The sequence below is a fragment of the Lepidothrix coronata genome, unplaced genomic scaffold, assembly GCF_001604755.1.
Source record: "Lepidothrix coronata isolate B3197 unplaced genomic scaffold, Lepidothrix_coronata-1.0 Scaffold17, whole genome shotgun sequence".
Lineage (NCBI taxonomy): Eukaryota > Metazoa > Chordata > Aves > Passeriformes > Pipridae > Lepidothrix > Lepidothrix coronata.
Window position 1 is genome coordinate 8,648,710 of NW_016690197.1, and position 21,771 is coordinate 8,670,480.

General features: G+C 44.5%; 1 protein-coding gene across 1 annotated transcript in view; it reads left to right on the top strand.

The window, feature by feature from the left end:
• Positions 1-21,771, top strand: part of PDLIM1 (PDZ and LIM domain 1) — a 43,383-nt gene that overhangs the window by 7,532 nt on the left and 14,080 nt on the right. Inside the window, exons 2-3 of the mRNA XM_017807191.1 lie at positions 4,856-5,007; positions 14,293-14,377. Of these exons, the coding sequence (XP_017662680.1) occupies positions 4,856-5,007; positions 14,293-14,377 (237 nt within the window). The remainder of the gene's footprint in view (positions 1-4,855; positions 5,008-14,292; positions 14,378-21,771) is intronic.

A 21,771-nucleotide genomic window follows, 5' to 3' on the forward strand; every position in this document is an offset into this window, starting at 1 on the left:
CAAAATCCTGGTGGTGCTGACAAGGTGGAGCCCAAAGTGTGTGTATGAGGGGGCAGTGTATATATACATATGTGTATATATATATATTCACACACCTGTGTGTGCGTGTGCACATCTCCACAAAGCTTCACTTTGCAGTATAAGGAAATAATGTAGGTTTTTCTTCTATCCAAACCAATCCTGAATCTGTGGGACCTCTATTAAAAAGAGGGGTCCAAGCATATAACTGGTCTAAACTGTTAATCTACTACATTGAGTTTTACATGAGTAAAGAGTGCACAATCAAACCCATGGATTATGGGGATTATTTATTTCTTCCATGTGCTGGCTCATGTGTCTGAGCTGGTGTCAAGGGTGTAGCTTGATGTGTCTGGTTCTAAGTATCTAGATTATTTCTGTAGTAGCCCAGATTTCTTACACCAGCTAGAAAGAGCATTACTGTAAGCACAGTCCGGTGAGCTCTGGGACCTGTTCTGGATACAGTACGAAGAAGTGCTGCTCTGCCTGTCTCAGCATTGTCTGTTCAACAGTGAAATGACCTAATGGCACTGTTACTCAGTTGCCTGGGAGCAGTCACCTCAAGGTAGGGCATGGCTTTTTTCCAAAGGATGCCCTTGGGCATGATGTTAGAAGGTGTGCAGAGCTTTATTCACCTGCCCATAGTGTCCCTGGAACTGGGAGGCTCCTGGCACCTTGTGATGCTGCCCACGTCCCATCTGCCAGAGGCTGCTCAAACACAGTGGAGGAAGCCCAAGCTAGTCAGGGAGCTCTTTTAAAGGAGACAAGAGGCTGTGCCTTTGTACGAGGTGTGATTTGGGCAAAGTTGTGTTTGCTGGTTTTGTTCCTTGCAGTGTCTTTCACACCTCCTTGCCTTTCCATGCAGAAGTGCAGCTGTATATGCTCATTATTGGGTCATCTGCTTGTACAAGGTGTGCAAGGCACTGCCTGCTGTCCCCTTGTCTCCTGCCGCTGTCTGCTCCATGCTCAGTCAAGAGCAAAGGGTAAGGAAAGAGGTTGGGGCAAAGCTTTAGATCATTTGAGAGCAGGAGCAAAGCAGTTTCAGGTGGTGCAAAATTTAGTGGATACCTGTGAGCCTGAAAGCTTTTGTTCATTTATGGAGTCCTTTTGTGTAAGCTGGCTGATAGCTGTCAGTGCTCTGAGCACATTGGCCTGCCCACCCTGCTGCTTCCCATGGACCAGGGAGGGATGGGACAAAAATAAAAGCAGGAAAAGGTCTTCCCAGTGGCAGCTTTGTGCTCCTCACTTAATAACAGAAACGCCTTTTGCTTTCCTGACTTAACTGGTAGGTGAGCAAATATCAAAAGCAGCATTGACAGCACTGAGATAAGCCCAGGCCTTACTGCGAGGGGGGAAGGGAACATTATTAGTAGCTATTAATCATCCTAAAAGGGTGGGGGATGGGTTACGTCCGGTACCCTGCCCTTGTGCAGACATGTTTCCTATGAGCAGTCCTGGCAGGGAGTACAAGCTGGATGTTGCAGTGCAGCAGTTTGTGGAAGGTTGCATTTCAGGGCAAGTTATTTCCAGAATGAAGAAGCTGAATTTTAAAACGTTTCCTTTTGGCAAATTCACTTATCCTTTTTATTGCTGTGCAATCCTTGTAGCTTCCCCTTAGGGAAGAGGTTTGGGTGGTACCTTAGTGGATTTAATAGCCCTAGTGCTACCAATGGCTCTTATCCGATGGAGAAGATCGCTCACACTTCAAATTCCTCTGAAGTGGACACAGAAGGGGAACTGACACCACAAGCACTGGCAAAGGTGTCATTGTGAATGCTCATCCGGGGGGCTCTAGGAGTTTATTCAGGAGGCTTCAGCATTTCAGTGTCCCTGGCTGCTCCAGCTTAGCTGTTCCTGGTGGTACAGGATAATTTCTAATAGCCTGCCACATATTGTGTAGATTATCAGTCTTGAAATGCAAGATGTATAGCTGAGTCTCCAGCAGTGTTCCAGTGTTGGCGTTAATCCACTGTTATTCTTGACCCTTTGGCAGTCTTGTCTGATTGAAAATGAATCATGGTAATAGCGTGCTGAGCTTGGTGTTCCTCAGGGGGGTGAGTAATGTGCCCCTCTCCCTCCTTTGGTACCAGAGGAAATAAATGCACCAGGAAACCAAGTAACATGGTTAAGGCCCAGCAACCAGGGTAGGACCCACACTGTGTCTTGTGCAACAGGAGGACAGGTCCTTAGGGATATGTCTCAGAGTTTCTCTAATGGCAGCTTCCAAGTCTGGTGGGACTGTGGGCAACTTTCAGTGCTCAGGGTTTCTTCACGGCTGCTAGCTGTCCCTGTGTGCTGGTTTTGGCTGGGGTAGAGTTTATTTTCTTCACAGTGGCTGGTATGTGGCTGTGTTTGGGATTTGTGCTGAACGCAGCATTGATAATATAGAGATGTTTTTGTTATTGCTGAGCAGAGCTTGCACAGAGCCAAGGCCTTTTCTGCTTTTTGTACTGCCATGCTGGTGAGGAGGCTGAGGGTGCATGGGAGGCTGTGAGGAGACACAGCTGGGACAGCTGACTCCAACTGATCAAAGGGATATTATGTACCATATGGCATCATGCTCAGTTATATAAAGAGGGGAAAGAAGGTAGAAGGGAGGGATGTTTGGAGTTAATGGCATTTGTCTTTCCAAGTAACCATAATGTGTAATGGAGCCCTGTGCTCCTGGAGATGGGTGAACACCTGCCCATGGGAAGCAGTGAATTAATTTCTTGTTTTGCTTTGCTTGCATGAGCAGCTTTTGCTTTACCTTTTAAACTGTCTGTATCCCAACCCAGGAGTTTTTTCACTTCTACTCTTCAATTCTCTCTCTGGTCCTGCTGGTGGGGGGGTTAACGAGTGGCTGTGTGGTGCTTAGTTGCTGGGTGGGGTTGAACCATGACACTCTGTCACAAGGTTTACAGAAGGTACTCTCAAGGCAGTGTATACAGTGGAGTGGCTGTAGATTACACTCAGTGGCCTCGATAGTCCACCAGTCAGCTGCAGGCTGCAGCTTGGGAGATGATGATCTTGACATTTAAAGCAGATTTTCTATATCCATCTGTTGCCTTGTTTGGTCTTTTCAGCAGTACTTCCTCTGTCAGTTCATAGACTGCTTGCAGCATTAGAAGTGGTGTGCAGGTAGACACCAACTATTTGTTTGATCCATCTGAAGCTCTTTGGATTAATGTTGAGCACCTTAGTCAACCTTGGAGATCTGTGATACACATCTGTGTCCTTCCCCTTTCCGTGAAATACTATCCTAGTAGAGACGTGAAAAAAGAAAAGCATATTGTGATCTTTCTTCTGGTTAGGGAAAATACCCCCACTACAGCTGTGAGGGGATGTGCTGAAAACCTCGGTTTCAGCCCAGGGAAAACAGTAATTGTAATTGCCGATAATGTGTGACACTTCTAGAAGGGAAGTGTTTTCCTGAGGGCATTGTTTTGCCAACCAAACCCACGTTAGGAGGAATCTGTAAATCTTGTGAGCAATGTTTATTTATGTCTGACAGCTCTGCTGGGTTTGCTCAGCTGCTTTCCAGCATGCTGAAACCTAGCATGAGTGCGTAGAATGAGTACCACTTGCAATGGACTCATAAATGAGGTATGTCTCAGCTGCGAGGCATGTTTTAATCTGTACTCGTGTCTGGGAGCAGTCCACCCTTCCCATTTCCTCTGCCTATTAAATAATTGATGAAAGCCCACAGAAATCATTACAATCCTTCCACAAAGTCATTAAAACTGCACAAAATCTTATATAGTGCTTGCAAAGCCACAAACATGACATTATTCACCCTCCACCTAAGCAGTATGTTTGACCCAAAGAGGTGTCAGTTGTTAAGAGGACACATCTTTAAAAGAAGTAGGGAAAAATGAACCATCCACTTAGTTGATTTTCTTGAAAATGCCAAGTTTTAACTGGGACCTTTTAATTTGGAGTGTCATGCCAGTGGCATTGCTGCATAGTTTCTTTTGTCTGGGATTTCAATGAGATTACCCCAAGCTCCTTCCATCAGTCGTTTCTCAGGCAGAGCTCAGCACCTCTTTAGCAGTGCAGTGGTGTATCTGGAAAGCAAAGCACCATGCATGGAGAGGAAAGGGAGATGTAATGTGGCAGAAGGTATTAAGGTGAGCTGTGGTCAGGCTGGGGGTGATGCTTCTACTTTTTCAGAAACTATTGTCAGCTTGTGGTTTAAAAGATGAAGTTTCTGATGCCTTTCTCCCTTCCATTCTGCTCATTAGATCATGCACTGCTTTGGGATTGGTCTTGCTGAAACCAGTGAGTGTGTGTTGCACCTGTTCCTGGGCAAAACCAGTTTATTACAACTAAAGAAGCAATCCAAAATCTTGAGCCCAAACCTTTCTTCCGGGGAAGGAAACAGATGAGATCGTGATGCAGGCAAAGGTGTTTCTGATTGGCATTGACTGTATTGCAGTGAGTCTGATACTTTTCTGTCACCTCTGTTCTTAGAGGCTTGGACTTCTGGCTTTGCTCAGCACCTTGTTCCACAGAGCACTTCTCTATCCAGCAGAGAGTTGCTTTCTGGATGATCTTGCTCTCTAGCATGAAATCAATTGCCTTGAGTGAAAATATGATTTTTTTTTCAGTCTACCTGTTGTTCCCTCTCCAAATTTCTAGCTGTGGGTGACAAAAATAAAAAGAATCCTACTGCTAACTATTGCTGAGGAGTATCTAATAGACCCAGATAGATTTCTGCTAAGAATTTACTTTAGTTTTCACCTCTTTGCTTCCAGGTACCAGTGAGAGAAACCACAACTTGTCCAACTGTTTTTCAGATGTTGCTGTGGAAAGCTCCTCGCTGGAAAGTCCATTTACTCCTTTTGTTTTCTCTTAGGTGACTCCAGGTAGCAAAGCTGCAATAGCCAACTTGTGTATAGGAGACCAGATCATAGCCATTGATGGAGTGAACACGGATAACATGACACACCTTGAGGCTCAGAACAAAATCAAGGGTTGCACAGATGAACTCACTCTGACAGTCAGCAGGTACGTTGCCGAGCAAGGCTGGGGATGCATAGAGGGAGGGTTGCAGGGTGGGCAGTAGCTGTGTTTTGGTTTGACAGTAGACCTCTCTGGGTGGTTTAATTTGACCTCTTAGTGCTCTGTCTGGCAGGTGCTGGCTAGCAAGAGGGAACTGCATTTCATCCTTTAATCCTAATGCTGCTTGCATTTGCTGCACTTGACCTTACAAAAGCAACCTTTCAAGTGAGGAATTGGCTGATTCTTTGTGGCAGAGTCTCTCAGCTTATTCTATGGCTCCTGACAGCAAGAAATCAAAGATGGTCTCATGAAAACTTCACTCATAGCAGAGGAGGTACAAGATGACCTTCCTTCCTGTTGCACTGATTTAGCAGTTAAAATATATGGTTGTGTGTTGTCCCAAGTGATTAATTGCCTGGTTTCTGGCACAGAGAGACTCAGAAATGTACGTTGTGAAGCCTCTTGATCAAACAGCACTGTCAGTGCTAAACAGTGACAACCCAGGGTGCAGCAAGACTGTTAGGCATCAGTCTCTCCAAGTCCTGAAAAAGTAAAGGAAGCTGACAGCTGAGCCACAATCTCTGTCACTAGTGTAGAGCACAGGCTGACTTCAGCCTTCCCACCATCTTGAACTGCAGAGAAATGGACAGCTTCATTCTTTTCCCTAGCCATGCTTTATTTTTGGACCATCTTTGTAAAGAGAGGAAATGGAGATGGGAAGGCAGGGGTCTGCTTTGCATTGACCTATTGCTGCTTAAAAGAACTGGAGCCTGCTTTTTGGTTTTTTTGGTTTTGTTTTTTGAGGATGCTGGGGATTTATTCTTCCTTTTGGTTTGAATTGCAGCCATGGGTGCCAGCACTTCTCAAAGTCAGATGGTAGATACAGTGTTGGCATCTGGAGTGAGTTTTTCCCGTGCCTACCTTCCCCCAGAGTGATCATCCATCAGTTTCAGGGCAGATGCAGAGGAAGTGCCTTCAAAAGGAGTGCAAAAGCATGCCTTAAGTGACACACCGGTTCAGTTGTTTAGCTTTTCTGTGATAAACAGAGGTCTTTTACCGTAGCTTGGACAATGCCAGGAGTTCAGGAGGCATTTCCCAGTTCAGGAAGAAGCGATGGGTCTTGGCCAAAAAAAGCCTGATGGTTCATTGAGGGAATTCACAGAGGGAAGAGCAGATCACAGTGCAGGCAGTGTGAATGGATGGTGAGCTTTGCAGTGGCCTGTTAACCCCAGAATTTCTCATACTGGCCTTGAATTTGGCAGCCTGTAAGGCTGCAAAAGAGTGCTTCTTTTCCTCTCTGAAATATCCAGCTGTTTGACTTGACAAACGAGTGCCATGTGGTTCCGGCTGGGAGGCAGGAAGGGTAGCAAGGGCTCTTTCAGCCTGCAGGCAAGTTCACTCTTACAGATCATTGAGTCTGTAAAATGTGTTTGCTAATGTTAATTACAAAGTCATTAACTTTATAGCTACCCCATGCACATTTCATTGGCCTTGGGTGTGGAAGCTGCCCAGGGAGAGATTTCTAGCTGGATATGCAGCTGTGTAAAACTGTGCAGGGTCTTTGAGTTTGCACAGCTCAACTCTTTCATGACCTCCTTTTAGTGAGGTAGCATTAGCGTGTGCTGGCTCTTCTGCTGCTGTACTGATCGCCGAGTATTGATGACAGAGTAGCCAAGAAGAGTGTCAAGACTGCAAAGATGTGAAAGCAATGATCTGACCACTTGCCACTGCTCTATATAAAATCTGTGTGCATCATATTATCTATCCTGGTTGTACTTTTTTGAGAATATTTTATCCCTAGTGCCCAGCTGTCTCCTCCTAGGCCCCCACTCCACTGCGTTGTCCTAAAAACAGCTGTACTCAGTGGTCAGAGTAGCTCTGTAAGTAGTTGGCTGAGTATGAAAAGGAAAGTATATAATTTGCACTTCAACACCACCAACTCTAGAGTCTGGTGTCCATGCTGTGTTGTTGTAGCTCGTTACCTGAATTAGTTGTACAAGGAGCTGTGCTGGCATGGACCATTGGTCTGACAGGACAGCAGCTCTGTGGGCTGGAGCATCACACACTGAGGATGTGCCCAGCTGGGCCAGGTTTTCTGGAGTGAAAAGTCTTCCAGTCCTTCTTTTCTACTCATTGTTATAGAGATGTCTTGTGAAAGCATAAATCCTTAGTGATTTTTAAATTGCTAGCTGATGAATTTTAAATGTTTACTCATGTAAATGATTACCCAAGCTAAATGTTCTCTGACCTGCATTCAGAGTGGCAGCAAGGTTGTGCCAGATGAGATTTTAGACATAGGTCTGAGATCACATCAGGTGTTTCAGTTCCACCAAAGGATCAACACCATCATGACAGTGGAGACTTCATATGTGACTGTGCTGTGAATGTGAAAATTATGTGGTTTCAAAAGCCTAGTGGGTGAATTAATGGTAGACAAATCTATAAAGGTTGATATATACAATGGAGTATCTCTGCTGCAGAAAGCCTTTAAGCTGCAAGTAACTGGAGGCTAGGAGAGTATTTTATGGAAGTATTGTACTATGCTTATCTTTTTCTTGGGCTCTTCTTTGAACCAAAAAAAACTTTAAGCGTTTGTACTCCAAATGGGCAGTCCTCTTCTCTTTTAATGGTAGTCAAGCAGTTAAAATGTCTTCATGTTTGGCTGTACTAATGATTATTTAAGAGAAGTGTAATTATAGAGAATTGAAAGGACTTAAACACTTCTGGTAAAGGAAATGCTGTTTGCACTGTATACTTGATTGTGTATATCAACAGCATTCCAATGTTTCCTGTTTCAGTATTTTTCTTAACGATGGTAACAGTCAAAAAATATTTCAAAACAGATTGTAGGCAGGAAATCGAGTCTTAACACATGTCACCATTAAAAATGGATCAAATTTCTAGCTGAAAAAAACATGCCTGGTCTGCTTTTTCACCCAAGGGTGCAAATCTCTTAATTTCCTAGGATTTAAAACTCAGCCACAAATTGCTTTCTCTGAATACTCTTTTTTTAAGTGACACTGCCAGGTGCTTTGCTGTTTGATGTGTGAACAGAGTTGGAAAGGTCTGTTTTCTGCCTCCAAAGTGGGTGTTCAACAATGTTGGTGCATATACCAAATTCCTGCTGAACTTACTGTGTTGGGCAGCTCCCTGCTCTTTTCTGAGCCTGTGTTTGTTCATTCCTTTTGCTTTTTGTTTCAGGACAGAGAGTGCTTAGAGAAATGTAGTTTCCAAGGAACCAAAGTAAAGGTTCCATTATTGTCTTCAACATTATAAAATCAAGCTCAAGACAGTATGCTTCAGTCAACTGAAGCCCACCTGGCTGCTAAACTGAGAAATTCAGAGAGATTTTAGAGCTTTTCCCATTCATGAGAATAATGAAGTTTGGGATCTCTTCTTTTTCCTTTTTTTTTTTCCTTTTTTTTTCCTTTTTTTTTTTTTTTTTTTTTTCAAATAGAGTGTGTATATCGCTGCACTGACATTTTAGGGTCGAGCAAAGTTTTGTCCCAGGCTGCTGCACTCCATTAGTGGGGGTAAGCAGCGACATGTGTCCAACAGATTGGAGAAAGGTATCGCCCTCCATTGGAAATATAGTGTATTTTGGGTAAGACACTTGTTCTTACAAAGAACATTCAAAGAAAGGAAGGTGCAGGAGGAACAAATACTACCACAAAACACACCTGGTAGCCAAAGATCCAGGCATAACCAGTGTTGGTGGAAATGCTCATGATGAATTTGACACAGAGCTCTGTTGTAGCTGCAGAGGTACAGAAGCAGACAAATGTTCATTGCAGCACGGGTGAAAATTATTTCTGAAACAAATGGCTCTTTGCCTGTGGCTATAGTCACCAAATGGGTGGTAGAGCTGTGCAGCCCTGAGGCAACTCAGAGGTAAAGTATGTATTTATATGGTGATCTTTTTTTTCAAACAAAAAAAGAAACATTCCTATAGTGGGTCTGTCCTTCCCTTTATGTCTGGAGGCAGTTTGGGGGTGGTAATAAGAGAGGAATATTTGTGAAAAGGGATTGCAAACATGTCATCTCTTGTTCTGCTCCTACTGTCATTTTCCTCAAATTTCAAGCTGTTTTTCTGCAGCTCTTCTGCCAGCTTATAATATATTAATGCACCTTTTTTGTTTGCAAAACAGTCTTTTAATTTGCTAAAAGTTCTGCCAAAGAGCGAGGCTATGTATTTGTTCTTTGAAAAGTGCTGGGATTAGGGAAGTCAGATCTGCTACCAGCCCATGTTAAATGCGTTGTCAGAAAGGATCATGTGTGGATGCTTATGAAGAAGGGAGCATGTGTGTTGCCCTCTACGTTTCGTTCAGTAGGTTCAGTTGTGCTCTTGCTTGCTCCATGTGTTCCCAGGTCTGAGCTGTGGGAACGAGTTGCACGAAGCCACAGTAGGCTCAAATTTGTGTTCTAGGAAGTTCATGGAATCCGTTGACTCATTTAGGTTTGCTTTTTTGCTTCCCTGCCAAGGAGAGTTTTCCAGTTTCTGTCATCTTACTAATAATTCTTTTGGCCCTGGGAAAAGCCAGCTGCTCAGTGTGCAGCTATATAAGGGCATGCAGGTTGCCTGACCCTGAGTGGCTGCTCACAAACCTCTCCATGGCCAGTGTGGTGCTCCCAGTCCTACTGGGTGCATGCCAGCAGCTTTTACTAACAGCCGACACATTCAGAGGGATTTTGGCAAGTCAAGATAGGTATTTGTTGGCATTTTACAGCCTGTTTGGCAAGGTAAAAATAGTTAACTCTGCAGCTGGCTAGTGGAAGAGCAGTGTGAGCTTGAGTGTCAGGTGTATCTTTTGTAGCTCTGTAATGAACTTGCTTGTAATAAACTTCTGTTGCTTCTTCTGTGTAACTGGAATTGCCTTTTTGTTTTTAGCGGTTGTGTGAAGAGACACCTGAAATGCAAGAGGGCCATGCATGGAGAAATGCATTTGGGGCCTCCTGTCTCTAGGGAGTTGTGACTATCAGTGCTGTTTGAATTGACAGTGGACTGCATGCAGCCCAAGTACAGTTCTACTTGCAAAGTGAATATGTCCATTAGTGGGTTGTTGCTAAAGGTGACTTCTCATGTTTAGGGCCAAGAGCATGTATTTTTCAGCTGTTGCAGCTAAAGGGCTGATTAAAAGGTGGCCTGAGAGCTCTTGTAGTTAGTTTCTAAACATTTTTAAAATGCCTGTCTAAAACTCTGGGGACGGGATTGGTGAAAGATAAATTCTTTAGGTCTTTCCTCATTTTTCAGCTAACAAACTTCGTGTTGCACAAGAAACTTCTCAGTCTTTTGAGGTTTATTCTCTGCTTCGGTTTCTTAGTTGTGTCCATCCTAGTGTTTGAAATGGGAATGTAGATGTGCCTTTCTTCTTTATGGAAATTACATAGTACCTGTCACAGAACTAGACCCTCGTTTTCCAGCTTTGAATTTTCTCTTGAAGATATGGCCCAACTTTGCTCACAAAGCACTGCTAGCAAAATCTAGGCTCTTGTGATGCTTCTGTTACGCTGTGTTGAAGCCAAGTTGCTTGAAAAAGGTTGTGTTTCATAAATACCTCTCCAGATTCCTGCCTTGACTTGCATGCAGTTTCCTTCCTCCTCTTGCTACCAGTACCTCCCCATCCAAACTAGCATGGGAGAAATTTCTTTCTAAACTTGGGTCTTGGTTTCTGTCTGGATAAAACATCAAATGCATGGCTTATTCCCTGCCCCTGTCTCGGTAACTCTCTATCCTGTAGTAAGGAAACAGCATGTAAATGTAAACTCCAAACATGAAAACGTTTGTATATCTACGTGTCTGCAATTAATTTGCTTGGCACTAATTCTCAGGCCTGTTTGTGTCATGTTTTTGTCTTCTCTGCACTGTTTGAGCATTGCTCTCTACTGGAGTCTCATTTGAAAGAATATGCAGTAGAAACCACATTATAAAATAAATCATTAGTTTATCAGGAGTCTCTGAGCTACAGTAAGGATGCTGAAGCCTGCTGGCTTTCACTAGACAGAGTAGGATTGCCCAGCAGGCTGTTGGGACATCCAGTCCTTCCACTGGAGGTCCTCTCCCCCAAGTTTGGGAAAAAATCCTCAAGAAAGCCATTACCAGTAGCAACCTGCTGCAAACTGAAAGCACTGTTACCAAGTTTGGGTTTGGCTATCTACTCTGATGCCTGTTCCCTGCTTCATATAAATAAGATGTGAAAACATATAGATAAGATGCAAACATGGTAAATCTAATCTGCCCTGCTATGGTGCCCACACTTCCCAGCACTGCAGAAAATAAGCCCTGGGCCAGCAATGGGACATAAGGTCAACTTCTAGGTGCTATTTTTCTTCCTTCTGCCACCACTTCGGTAGAATTACAGGTATTGACACCAGGAGCAGAGCCAGGAAACCCTTGCTGAGAACTGGGACCATAGTGGCCCTAAAACCTACAGGTTGTGGGCTCCACAGGCGGTGCTGTGGGAAGGACCACATGCCTTGAAAGGCCTACTTGGTAAAGCCGGGCGGGAGCAAAGCTGTCTCCTCTTTGCGGCTTCACAGGGGCCATAAATGGGCTATTGAGAGTGGCCAAGGGGCTCTGCTGCAGCTGTTTTGAAGACAAAGGGAAACTTTATCTTCCCTGCCTTAGAGGGGCAGATGCACGGGCTATTTAACCTTTCTATTTGGATAACTTTTTAAACTAGATTGAAAGTAAAGCTTGGAGTGATCTTGCTGCTTCCATTTATATCCAGTGACAGATCAGAATGGCAGCAGGCTGGGACACAAACTTGAGCTATTTGCCTTGTTAATAAATAAGGGAGAAAAATCTGGTCAAAAATCCGTTGGCTGCAGTAGTTGGCCATAGCTGCCTCCCCTACACTGGAGACCAACATGCTGTGTCACCTTAAACTCACTGAGCGAGGGGCAGTGGGGAGAAAGCAAGTGCCTAGGGGGAAATTTCTGTTCTGTATTCATACACTGACCTGCTCTAGGCTTAATTTTTTTGGTCTGAATAAAGCCTTCTGGTGCTTCTGAAAGCTGATAATATTAAATTGCTGTAAAAGAAAATGCTAGCTCAAAAGTTCTTGGGTCACTGCTGTGAGAACTGGCACAGAGATGCTCATGCTAGAAATCAGCTGAAGTGTTTAATGCTTTCTGAGCTGCTCTTTCGTTTTCAGCTGATGTCCACTTGCTTAGAGCCTGACTGGCAGGATGTTTGATTTCCATATACTTTGCTGTATCCCCTGTTTTTTTCAAAGGAGATGAAACTTGATCACACATGATCTCCAAACACTTCCAAGGAATAAGGCTTTGTATCGGTCAACAGGCTGCTCCCCTATGTACAAATACAGTCATCTGGTGCAAAATACAGCCATCCTAGAGATGGCTGTGACTTTGTGATGCTTGATAGCCATAATCTGGGTAAAACTGCTGGTTTCTCAGGTACCTTAAAGCACAGGTTACTAGAAGCAAGGGGAGAACGGTTGTTTTGTGTTCACATGGGGCATATTGTGCATCCAGTAACAGCAGCTGTTGCAACAAGATGATCAGATTGGCATAGATCTGATTCCATGCAGCTATTACTCAATACTCAATACTTGTTAGTCTGTGTGTGCCCCACCTTGCCAGACAGCAGGATTTGGGTGGCATAGGTTGTCAGGTATCAGCACAGCAGGACGCAATAGCTAGGAGTCAAAGATTTGCTATACCTGAATGCTTGTAAAAGATATGTGGTGTGACCTGTGTGATTGTACTTTCCTGTGAAAGGAGGTACAGCACAGCAGACTTTGTTCAGGTTTCTTCTGTATAAAGTCCAGAGTGTAATAAAGATAATATCAGGTCAGTAAAACTTTTCCTCTTCCCTGAGTGAGAATGGTGCCTCCCATCTCCTCCCACTGAACTGCCTTCTGGATGCAAGTATTAAAATACTAGTTATGCAGCAAATGTCTGGGATATATATATTTATATGTGCATCACAGCTAAGACTGGGCTCTTTAAAAAATGTTGTGACTTTGAAGGGCTTTTAGAGTAATGGTGCAGACCAGACTGAATTTATCCTGGGTAGCTCTATACCCTGTTTCTCCATCCTTGTCAGTTTTATGTGTCTTTTCTGTTTCTAGTCTCTTTCTCTTTCTTTAACTGGAAAGTCTCTTTCCAGTTATCCAGTTAATTCCTGTTTTGCTAACTAAGTACTTAAATTATAACTGGTCCTGGATCTACAGATGTCTGGGAAATACATCTATCTGCAGTTTCAGATTCCAGAAGGGGCTCCTGTCAAAACAGGACATGATTTTCAGACCTCATCCTAAGAGTTTATCAGGCATCTGATTGCTGCATGATGCAATGTTTAGCATTGAACAACGCTTTTCATTCAGCAATACTGCAGTCACTCATTCCCTACTTTTAAAAGGTTGGGAAAAGCTGCACTTTTTAGTCCATTTGAGATGCTAACTACTGTCTGTACTTCTGAGAAATGTACGTAGCATATGTTTCCTACAAAGTATCTCAAGCAAATCTAAGCACTCTGCTTCTTCCTCCTCACTTGTTTGTCATTCTTTGGGACATAGCAAAATTCCAAAATGATTATGGCAAAAGCAGTTGGTTTCAGTTGCAGAACTTGACTTGTGTTTCAGGCTGCTGTGAGTAATTGGGTCAGACCACAGATTAGTAAAGGTTATGTAGACTTTCTCTAACACATGATGTCATTTCAGTTCTTAGTCCCATTGCAGGCTTGGATCCTTCTTTTTTTTTTCTTTTTTTTTTTTTGTAATTCCCAAAATTCCTCTGTTAGTTCATCATGGATACCACTGTATAAATAAGAAGAAAATTCTGGAGACTCAAACCAAAAAGTATTTCTAGTTTATCTAAGGCAGTTTGACTTAAAGAACAAAATGTTCTCTATATAGTCAATACAGACAAGAACCATTCCTCTCCCTGACTACCTGTAAAAGTTGAAACACACACAGTCTTAATTGTCTCAATTAAAGGATCTGCATCTAAGAAATATCCCCAGCTTCTGCTGTTGGGTAGTCTCCAACTTGACTGCCTGGGTTGGAGCCCATAGAGTCACAAAGGGTAAGCCAGGACAGTCACTGCTGAGATTTTGTCTTTCTCCAAGGATCTCATGCAACATATCTAAGTCATCTGCTTTATGTGCCTAAAATGAGGCTGTCTACATCTCTCCTAATGGGGGTAGTGCTGTATAGGAGAGATTGAGGAAATGTTTGAGAAGTTGATGAACTTTGAGTCTTTTAATAACAGCAGTGATTCTCACTGATGAAAATAGATTAACTGTTCAAAATTTTTGTGTTGCAGAACAGAGGCAAAAGTCTGGTCACCACTTGTAAACGAGGAGGGAAAGACGCATCCTTATAAGATGAATCTGGCCTCTGAGCCACAGGTAAGTGATGGAGTAACTGTATGCTCTTGTTCCTGCCTGCTCCTGTAAGAGCAGTTCCTGGCCTGATCCTCCAAGGAGCTGAGCATGTGTCGTTCCATTGATCCTGTTGGGGATAGCACCATGCCCCATACCGTCTAGGGATCATGTGGCCCTTGGAAACCTTGAGAGACAGACTCCCTCCCTCATGGTGAGAAGCCTGCTGCTGTAAGAGTGAGTCAGATACCTTGCCAGGGGTAAAGTGTGTGGGTCAGGGGCATCCTCTGCCATCTGTATGCTTGCACCTACCGTGAGGCACAAAGAGCACTGTAGAGCTGTGGCTCAATGTCATTGCTACTATGCTAAACCAGTTGATTTTCATAGATAGAAAAGTCTTGAGAGGCAAGGAATATTATTCAGTCTTACAGTGTTTTCTGTGGGTTTGGATTTTTTTCTCTTACTAGCAGTCTAGCTGTGGAGGAAGTGGAAGAGAAATACTCCAGCCGGTTACATTTTTATCTGTGTGGCAGATCTTGCAGCATCTGTCTAGGAGGTTGGAGTTGTAACCTATTGACAGCCTTGCTTTGATGGTCTGCTGTCTCTGTCAAGTAAATGCAGTAAAAACAGTGATCTGTGCAAGGGCATCACCTGGACTAGATTTAGAGGATTAACACTGCAAAAATCTTTAATAACTACCCTAAAATCAGTGGCATTCCTATGGATTTTTACTGGGGCAGTGACATGGATTCTGGCCCTAGCACACGTCCTCTGTGAGTCTTTCTAGCAAAATAAGTAGATTATACAACTAGTTTGACTCTGCAATTAATTAAGCTCTAATATTGATGTTTGGGTTGGAAAGAACCTGAAACTAAAGCAGCACATGTGCAGCAACACCCTGCCCAGACCTTGGCCTGGGATCTGTCCATGCTCCCTTTCACATCAAGCTGCTCTGTGTTGCTTGGCTTGAGAATTCAGTGCAGCATTCTCCAGGTATTTCATAACTCAGCCAAGGCACAGTGTGAGACTGAACCATTTGGACTTAGTTTGAGCTGGGGCCGTGTGGTGACACCTGTCTGTGACACTGTTGAGCTGAGATCTGGTCTCTCTTCTGCTGCCCAAGTTCTTGAAATGCTCTGCTTCAGCCTTGAGTCTTGGAGGCTATTTCTTGCCGAAGTAGTGGGGCAGAGTCTGCACTGAGGCTTTGCTTCAAGGCTGCAGAGGGCTGTCATTTAATTCAGCAGGAGACTCAATCCTAGAGACCAATTTCCCAGCTCAGCCATTTATCGGAATTTAGTGAAATGCACCAAAATTAAACATAGGGCACAACACATGCCTCAAGAAGGAAATTAAAATAACTCACTAAGTTTAGTTAACTTCAGCAAGAAACCTGCTGCCGCAGCCCTCCTGTCATTTGCTGCCCCACCACCGCACTTTTCTCCCCAGTCCAGCCTGGGTCACTGAATGGATGTCCGCTGCTGGTCAAGTACTAAACATAAGCTATTATAATTAACTGGTGCCACCTCTTAAACTCACTTCCTGTGGCAGTTTTAACCCTAATCAATGGCTTTCCTTTAGTCAACTGCCTTTTGTGTGGTGTATTTGTATGTGAATCAGCCCTGGACTCTTTCAGGGATTTTACTGCAACTAAGAAAGAAACATGGGTGAGAAGGACCAACCTTAACTCTAGTCTTGTCCTGATTTTTGAAAGTCCTGTTAAAGGGCATCATGAAGGTCAGGCTAGTCAGGATTTAGTAATAATGCTGGTGGTGGAGCACACTCCCTCCTAAATCATAACCTCAGTCCTAGTCCTCTAGCTCTGGCCATTGGATAGATATCCTGATACTGCTGGTTTGTAAGTATGGCACAACTGAATTTGTTGGTAACAACCTGTAACTGATTTGAGCAGAAGAATTTGATGCAAAACTGACTATGGAGAGATTCCTGTTACAAAGCTCTCTGATCAGTGACCCTTGTCTTACTGTTGTACTAAGAATCAACTGTTGCCTGAAAATTAGGCTTTGACCCCTCCTGATGGCTTATACTAGAAAAGTTATTTCCTAATGTGAAAGGAACATTCAAAATTCCACAGAAGTCTTGCCTTTTCTTCTTCCTTTCCTTAAAATTAAGCCAATCAAGTAATTTGCAGTTGCCTATGTGAGTGGGACTTGCTGTTGTTCAGAGCACTGGGCTTTCCTCTAAAGGGCATTGCCTGCCAATCAAACAGAGGAGTTCAGCAGTGTGAGGGGACATGTATCATGTCTCCAAACCACAAGCTCCTATTTACTCTTACTGCATAATAGTGCCCAAACATCCTAATCTGCTGTGCCAAAGAAAAATGTGAACACCATCAAGTTTTAAGGTGTTAAGTTTTTTGTTTGGTGAGTTGTTGTTTGGCTTTTTCTCTTCTAAATATACCCATTTCCTTTTTCAGTAGCTGAGGGCAGCAGGTAAGGTTTGTAGTGAGGTCTGTCTGCTTGGAGCATGAAATCAGCAGAGCAGCTGACTCCTGTCAGAGACTGTGGCAAGTGTCAACCAAGTTGCTGTGGGGCTGTGTCTTTGCAGCATCGGCAGGGGTTTTGGCCAGGCCTGCTACACATCAGCAGTAGCAGAGGGCAGAAGATGCTGTGCATATATATACCAACATGGCAAACTGCTATGAAGTTTACCACAAAGATGCTGATCTCATTTTTCCAACAGGATCGGTTGAAACTGTGAGTAGAGCTGAATCTTCGAAGGCAGTGCTGAGCTGTTCAGGTTTTTTTAACTTGCTGGCCAGTGAAAACAGTATGTTTGCTTTCCTTGGCATCAGTCTTGTGCAGAACACTTATTAACTCACTTACCAAAGAAAATAGGATACACTAAGTCCAAGGGGTTCGTTGAAGTCCCGATCCAGGGTCCTCTGACAATGGTTGTCACCTGCTTCACACATAGCCTTTTGAATGCAGACATATAATCATATGAATAGCCTTACTTCAGGCTGAAGGAAAAAAAAAAAGCTTTTAAACCTTTGCTGTCGTAATTGGACTGTAGTTATTCAGATATGTTACCACCTTTCTTAGAATTAATGTTTGATGTTGCCTTTCCTACCTTCAGTGTCTTAAAAAAAATTTCTCACACTTGTCCACTTCCTTTTTGTCTTCCTATTTTATCAGTGCAGTTACTAGATCTTGCAAAAAAGTTTTCAGTTTGTCTCAAGAACTGTATGACTAGCTAGATCACTTTTAAGATCACTGCTTACACACTTTTTACCCAATTTGAAACAGACTATTTCTTTACTTCTGTAATCCTTTAGGAGGCTGACATTTGGTGACATGGTGTGTCATCCCTGTGGAAGTGTTTTCCCTTACTTGGAATGTAAGTTCAAGATACTTTTATTTGCCTTTGGAAAACAAAAAGGCATTCTACAACCTCCCATGCATTCCCCAAAGTTCTGAATCCGAAGACTGACTTCATTGTCTAAGCTGACCTTTGCCCATAGAGCTTTATTATTATTTCATTGCCATTATCCTTATCCTTCTAAATTAATTTAAACTGAGATAAGAGTGACAAAATTGCATTTCATCAAAAGGTGCAGCAGCTCATTGGTGGTGATGGCTCAGCAGCTGAGGCAGCTTTGTTTTGGTGTGACCATGGCAACATTAGAGGAAGGAAATGACGGTTTCTTAGTATATTTACCGAGTTATTTCACTTGCCCTTCTCACTCAGCTCCTAAGGGCAATCACTCGCATCACAGGCATTTTCCCATCAAGAACTTTTCCTCACCACAGTGGGAAAGATTAAAATAACATGTCTACCTCTCCCCTCTGCATAATGTTTCTTGAGAAAAGTGATCTCAGCAAGAGAGAACAAGTTACTTGGTGACTAAGGTAATTTTAATTGCTTATGATACTGACCAGAGACCAGCATACCTTTCAGAGTCAACCGTGTGCTCTGGTGATCCTGGACCAGGCATTAAGCTCTGGACTCATGCACTGGTGTGCATGGCTGTGTTGCCCCTTGATAAAATAAACAATAAAACTCTATACCCTCTGACTGTCTTGTCAGAGCTGGGCTCTGTGGGAGAAGGTCTCTGTTTTTGCTGGGTGAGCTAATGGCAGGAAAGAGCTGAGTCCATCTGCAAGGGCAGTGAACACCAGAACTATTTCCAGATAAACTTGTCCAGCTCCCTGAAGACCACATACCCCGTTTGCAGGTATTAACATCAGCCCTCAAGAATGTCTGTGAAAACTCTTGGTTTGAGATGGATAGATCAGCTTCTCTTAGCCCCAGAAAGAATGGGCTTTCAAACACAAGGAAAGCCTGTTGTTTTGTTATTTGGTTTTTTAAAAGAGAAATAACCTCCAGACATGTATCTGGAGGAGCTCTGAAGGTGGATCAGGGTAGTTGTAGGATGAGAGAGTCAGACAGCCACTTCTGTCTTCCCAAGACTTCTTAGAAGTGCCTGTCCCATGCTCATCCTTATCCTTGCAGAGTGATGTCATTGTTTCCGTCTTATGTATTTTATTTCCTTGGATACAAAGAAGGCAGGGGCTATAGAAACTGGGTGTGTGGCTGACTTGGCTTTTGATAAGGCCGTGCGTGTGTGGGCAATGCATGAAGCAATAAGCATATAAAGTAACAACACTGTGTTTCAGACAGGGAACTGTGCTGGCATATCGCGACCTGCTGGTTTTGGTTAAAAGGCGATACTGCATGGGTGTGGAATGTGTTAGGGACGTGAAGGCAGAAGATGTGGGAAGCCAGTCTTGTTGTTTTACCCCCCTACAATAATAAAACCCCAAACCCTTCCTAATTTCTAATCAGATTTCAAAGCATTGCAAAAGATCTTTCCATAGCTGAAAAACCCCAAACAATAACAGAGGGAGAGGTGAAAGTAAAGGCACTTTTTAATACTTGTGATCACAGCTGATGAAACATAGCATGGGGTAGAGTTTGCCATGAAGATGTCCTCTTCTGAGCCATTGCTGCATGTTTGGCACAAGCAGCCTCCCTCCCCAGCACGCCTGCTCGGCATGAGCATTTGCCCATAGGTGACTTTGCAAGGGCAAGGATGGAGCTGGAGTTTGCCTGCTGGTCTTTGCTCTCCTTCACTGCCAGCAGGACCAGAATGCTCTTGCTCCCTGAGGTTTGATCAGGGGCCTGCTTTCTTAGAGCTGAGTAAACATTTATACTGAGAGATGTTTAATCTTGTTTCCTTTTGGCATGACTCTCGAGGTGTGCAGTCCAGCATCGCCGGCCCCGAGCCTCCAGGTTCTGACTTGGGATGCAAAAATATCCCACGTTTCTGGGGCCATATGGGGCAGTGGGTTTTGTCGGCTCACTCAGCTGCTCCAGGGGTGGGGAGCTGCTTTGTGGGGCTGCAGAGGCTTTCGCTTTTCCTTGCAACTGCTGGGCCTGGGCGCTAATTTATTTTTTTTTAATTTGTAACATGAGGTCGGAGTGAATCCCCCTATTCCAAGAGCTGGAGCTTTAGGAAATAACTATGCTGGCCAGTCTCCAAATCATTGCTCCGCACCTGAAACTAATTTTTGGTGGCTTCAAGCAGCCCCCTGCTCTGTATTTGGCCTGCCTTTCCTCTGAGGACTGCAGAGAGATGGTCTGGGAAGGAGCAGAGGGCAGGCAGGGGAGAGAGGGTTCTGTAGGTGTGGTGGCAGCAGGGGAGTAGCCAGCACCTCTGAGGCCCCAGCCCTGCTGGCTGCCTTCAGGCTGTGCTGTGAGGAGAGGAAACCCCACTAAACGGGAGAGGCTGTCTGACCCCTCACATCTTGGTTTAGTTTATTTAGTGAGTACAAAAAGCTTCCAGTTTCCTGTTTATGGTGGTGGTGAGGTCAGAGCAGCCAGAATGGCCTTGGACATGTCACTGCAGGGTGGAAGGGTGCCAAAAGCCCACCCTCACCCTAGTCTACCCCCAGCCTGCCCAAGGACACACAAGGCCATGGAGGTTTCCAGATGGCTTTGTGCCCCTGGTTCATGGGATGAGCCCCAGCTTAGCTGATCGAGGTGGCTCATCCTGGACTGGCTGTCTATCTGTCTGCCTCGCTCACAGCTGGGAATTTCCCTGGAGTCCCACATCCCAATTCCTGGTACAAACGGGTTGAGTGGTGGTAGCCATGTCAATCTCTGGTGTATGGTGAAGAGGCAGCAGCTGCCCACACCATGAGCTGGTGGCTGGCCCCAGGCACAGAGGTGACAGCTGATGTAGCTGTGGGCTGGGTGTCAGTGTCGCCAAGCATGGCCTGAGAGGGAGGAAGGGGCCATTGTTTTCCCAGAAAATTCCCCATGACGCAGCCTGCAGCCGGTGCAGTAGGAAATGCTGATCTGCTTCCTGCCCCGGCACAGGGATATTTTCTCTGTCCCCCCAGACTGGTACCTTTGCTGGCAGCTCTCTGCCAGGAGGGCTGGAGTGGCGGTGGTGAAGCCCTTTAGCACCCAGCTGGAATGGCTGTGGTGCAGTGCCCCCATCTGCCCCCAGAGAGGGCTACTGACACTAACACCCAGCACCCAAAAAACTCATCTGGCAGAAGACGAGCATATTTAACTGAAAGCTGGGGTCCTGCAAACCTTGTTTGTCCTTGGGATTGAGAAATAGCTTTTTCTGTGGGATGGGAAGATTGGCACTGGTGCCTGGAGCACATGAAGTTGGGCTCCAAAGCCACTTGGAGCTTGTTATTATAGGGGAGGTAGTTTCAGGTAGGGAGAGGGCTGTTGAAGGAATGGCTAAATTTTGAAGTGGGAGTTCAGAAGCAGCTAGCAGAGAAGTTTGTGCAGTTGCTAATCTATTTTAGCTTGGTCTAGCTACTCTGCCAGCCCCTCTGGAGACATACTTCTGCAGAGGAAGGAGGGGAGCAGGGCTAGTGTCTGTGCAGACAAGGCAATTCAACTATCACAGTATCAGATTATAGTGGTAAAATACTGCTCTTGAATATCCTGCCTGGAGGATTTGGAGCTTCCATATCCCAGCTTCAGACCAAAATAGCCACTGTCAGTATCCCTGCTTGCTGCTGACTGCAGCCCGCTGCAGACAGGGCTGGTGTAAGGGGACTGAGTAAGGGGACTGAGGCAGCAAGGAAAGCTTGTAAGGAAGGTGAGGCAAGTAATTCAGATCTGCCTGCAGGTGCCAACCGAAGATATCTCTGAAGAGATCTAATGTTAGTCACCGTCCTCTGTACTACTGTCAAAGAAAGAGCAGGTCATGTCCTGACTGGATAAGATCTTGTCCTTTTATTCTTCCTTTGCAAACAGACTTACTGCTCTTGCAGTGTGTGCCCCAGCCATGAATGCTGTTTAGTGCTGCTTGCCCTCTTTTCCTTGTGTTGGTCCTGGGAAAGCCACAGCTTTAGAGACACTGCAAACCGCAGGCACCTGAACTGCATAAACCAGTTGCTGTCCCCACACATACACAGAGTATAGCAGTATTT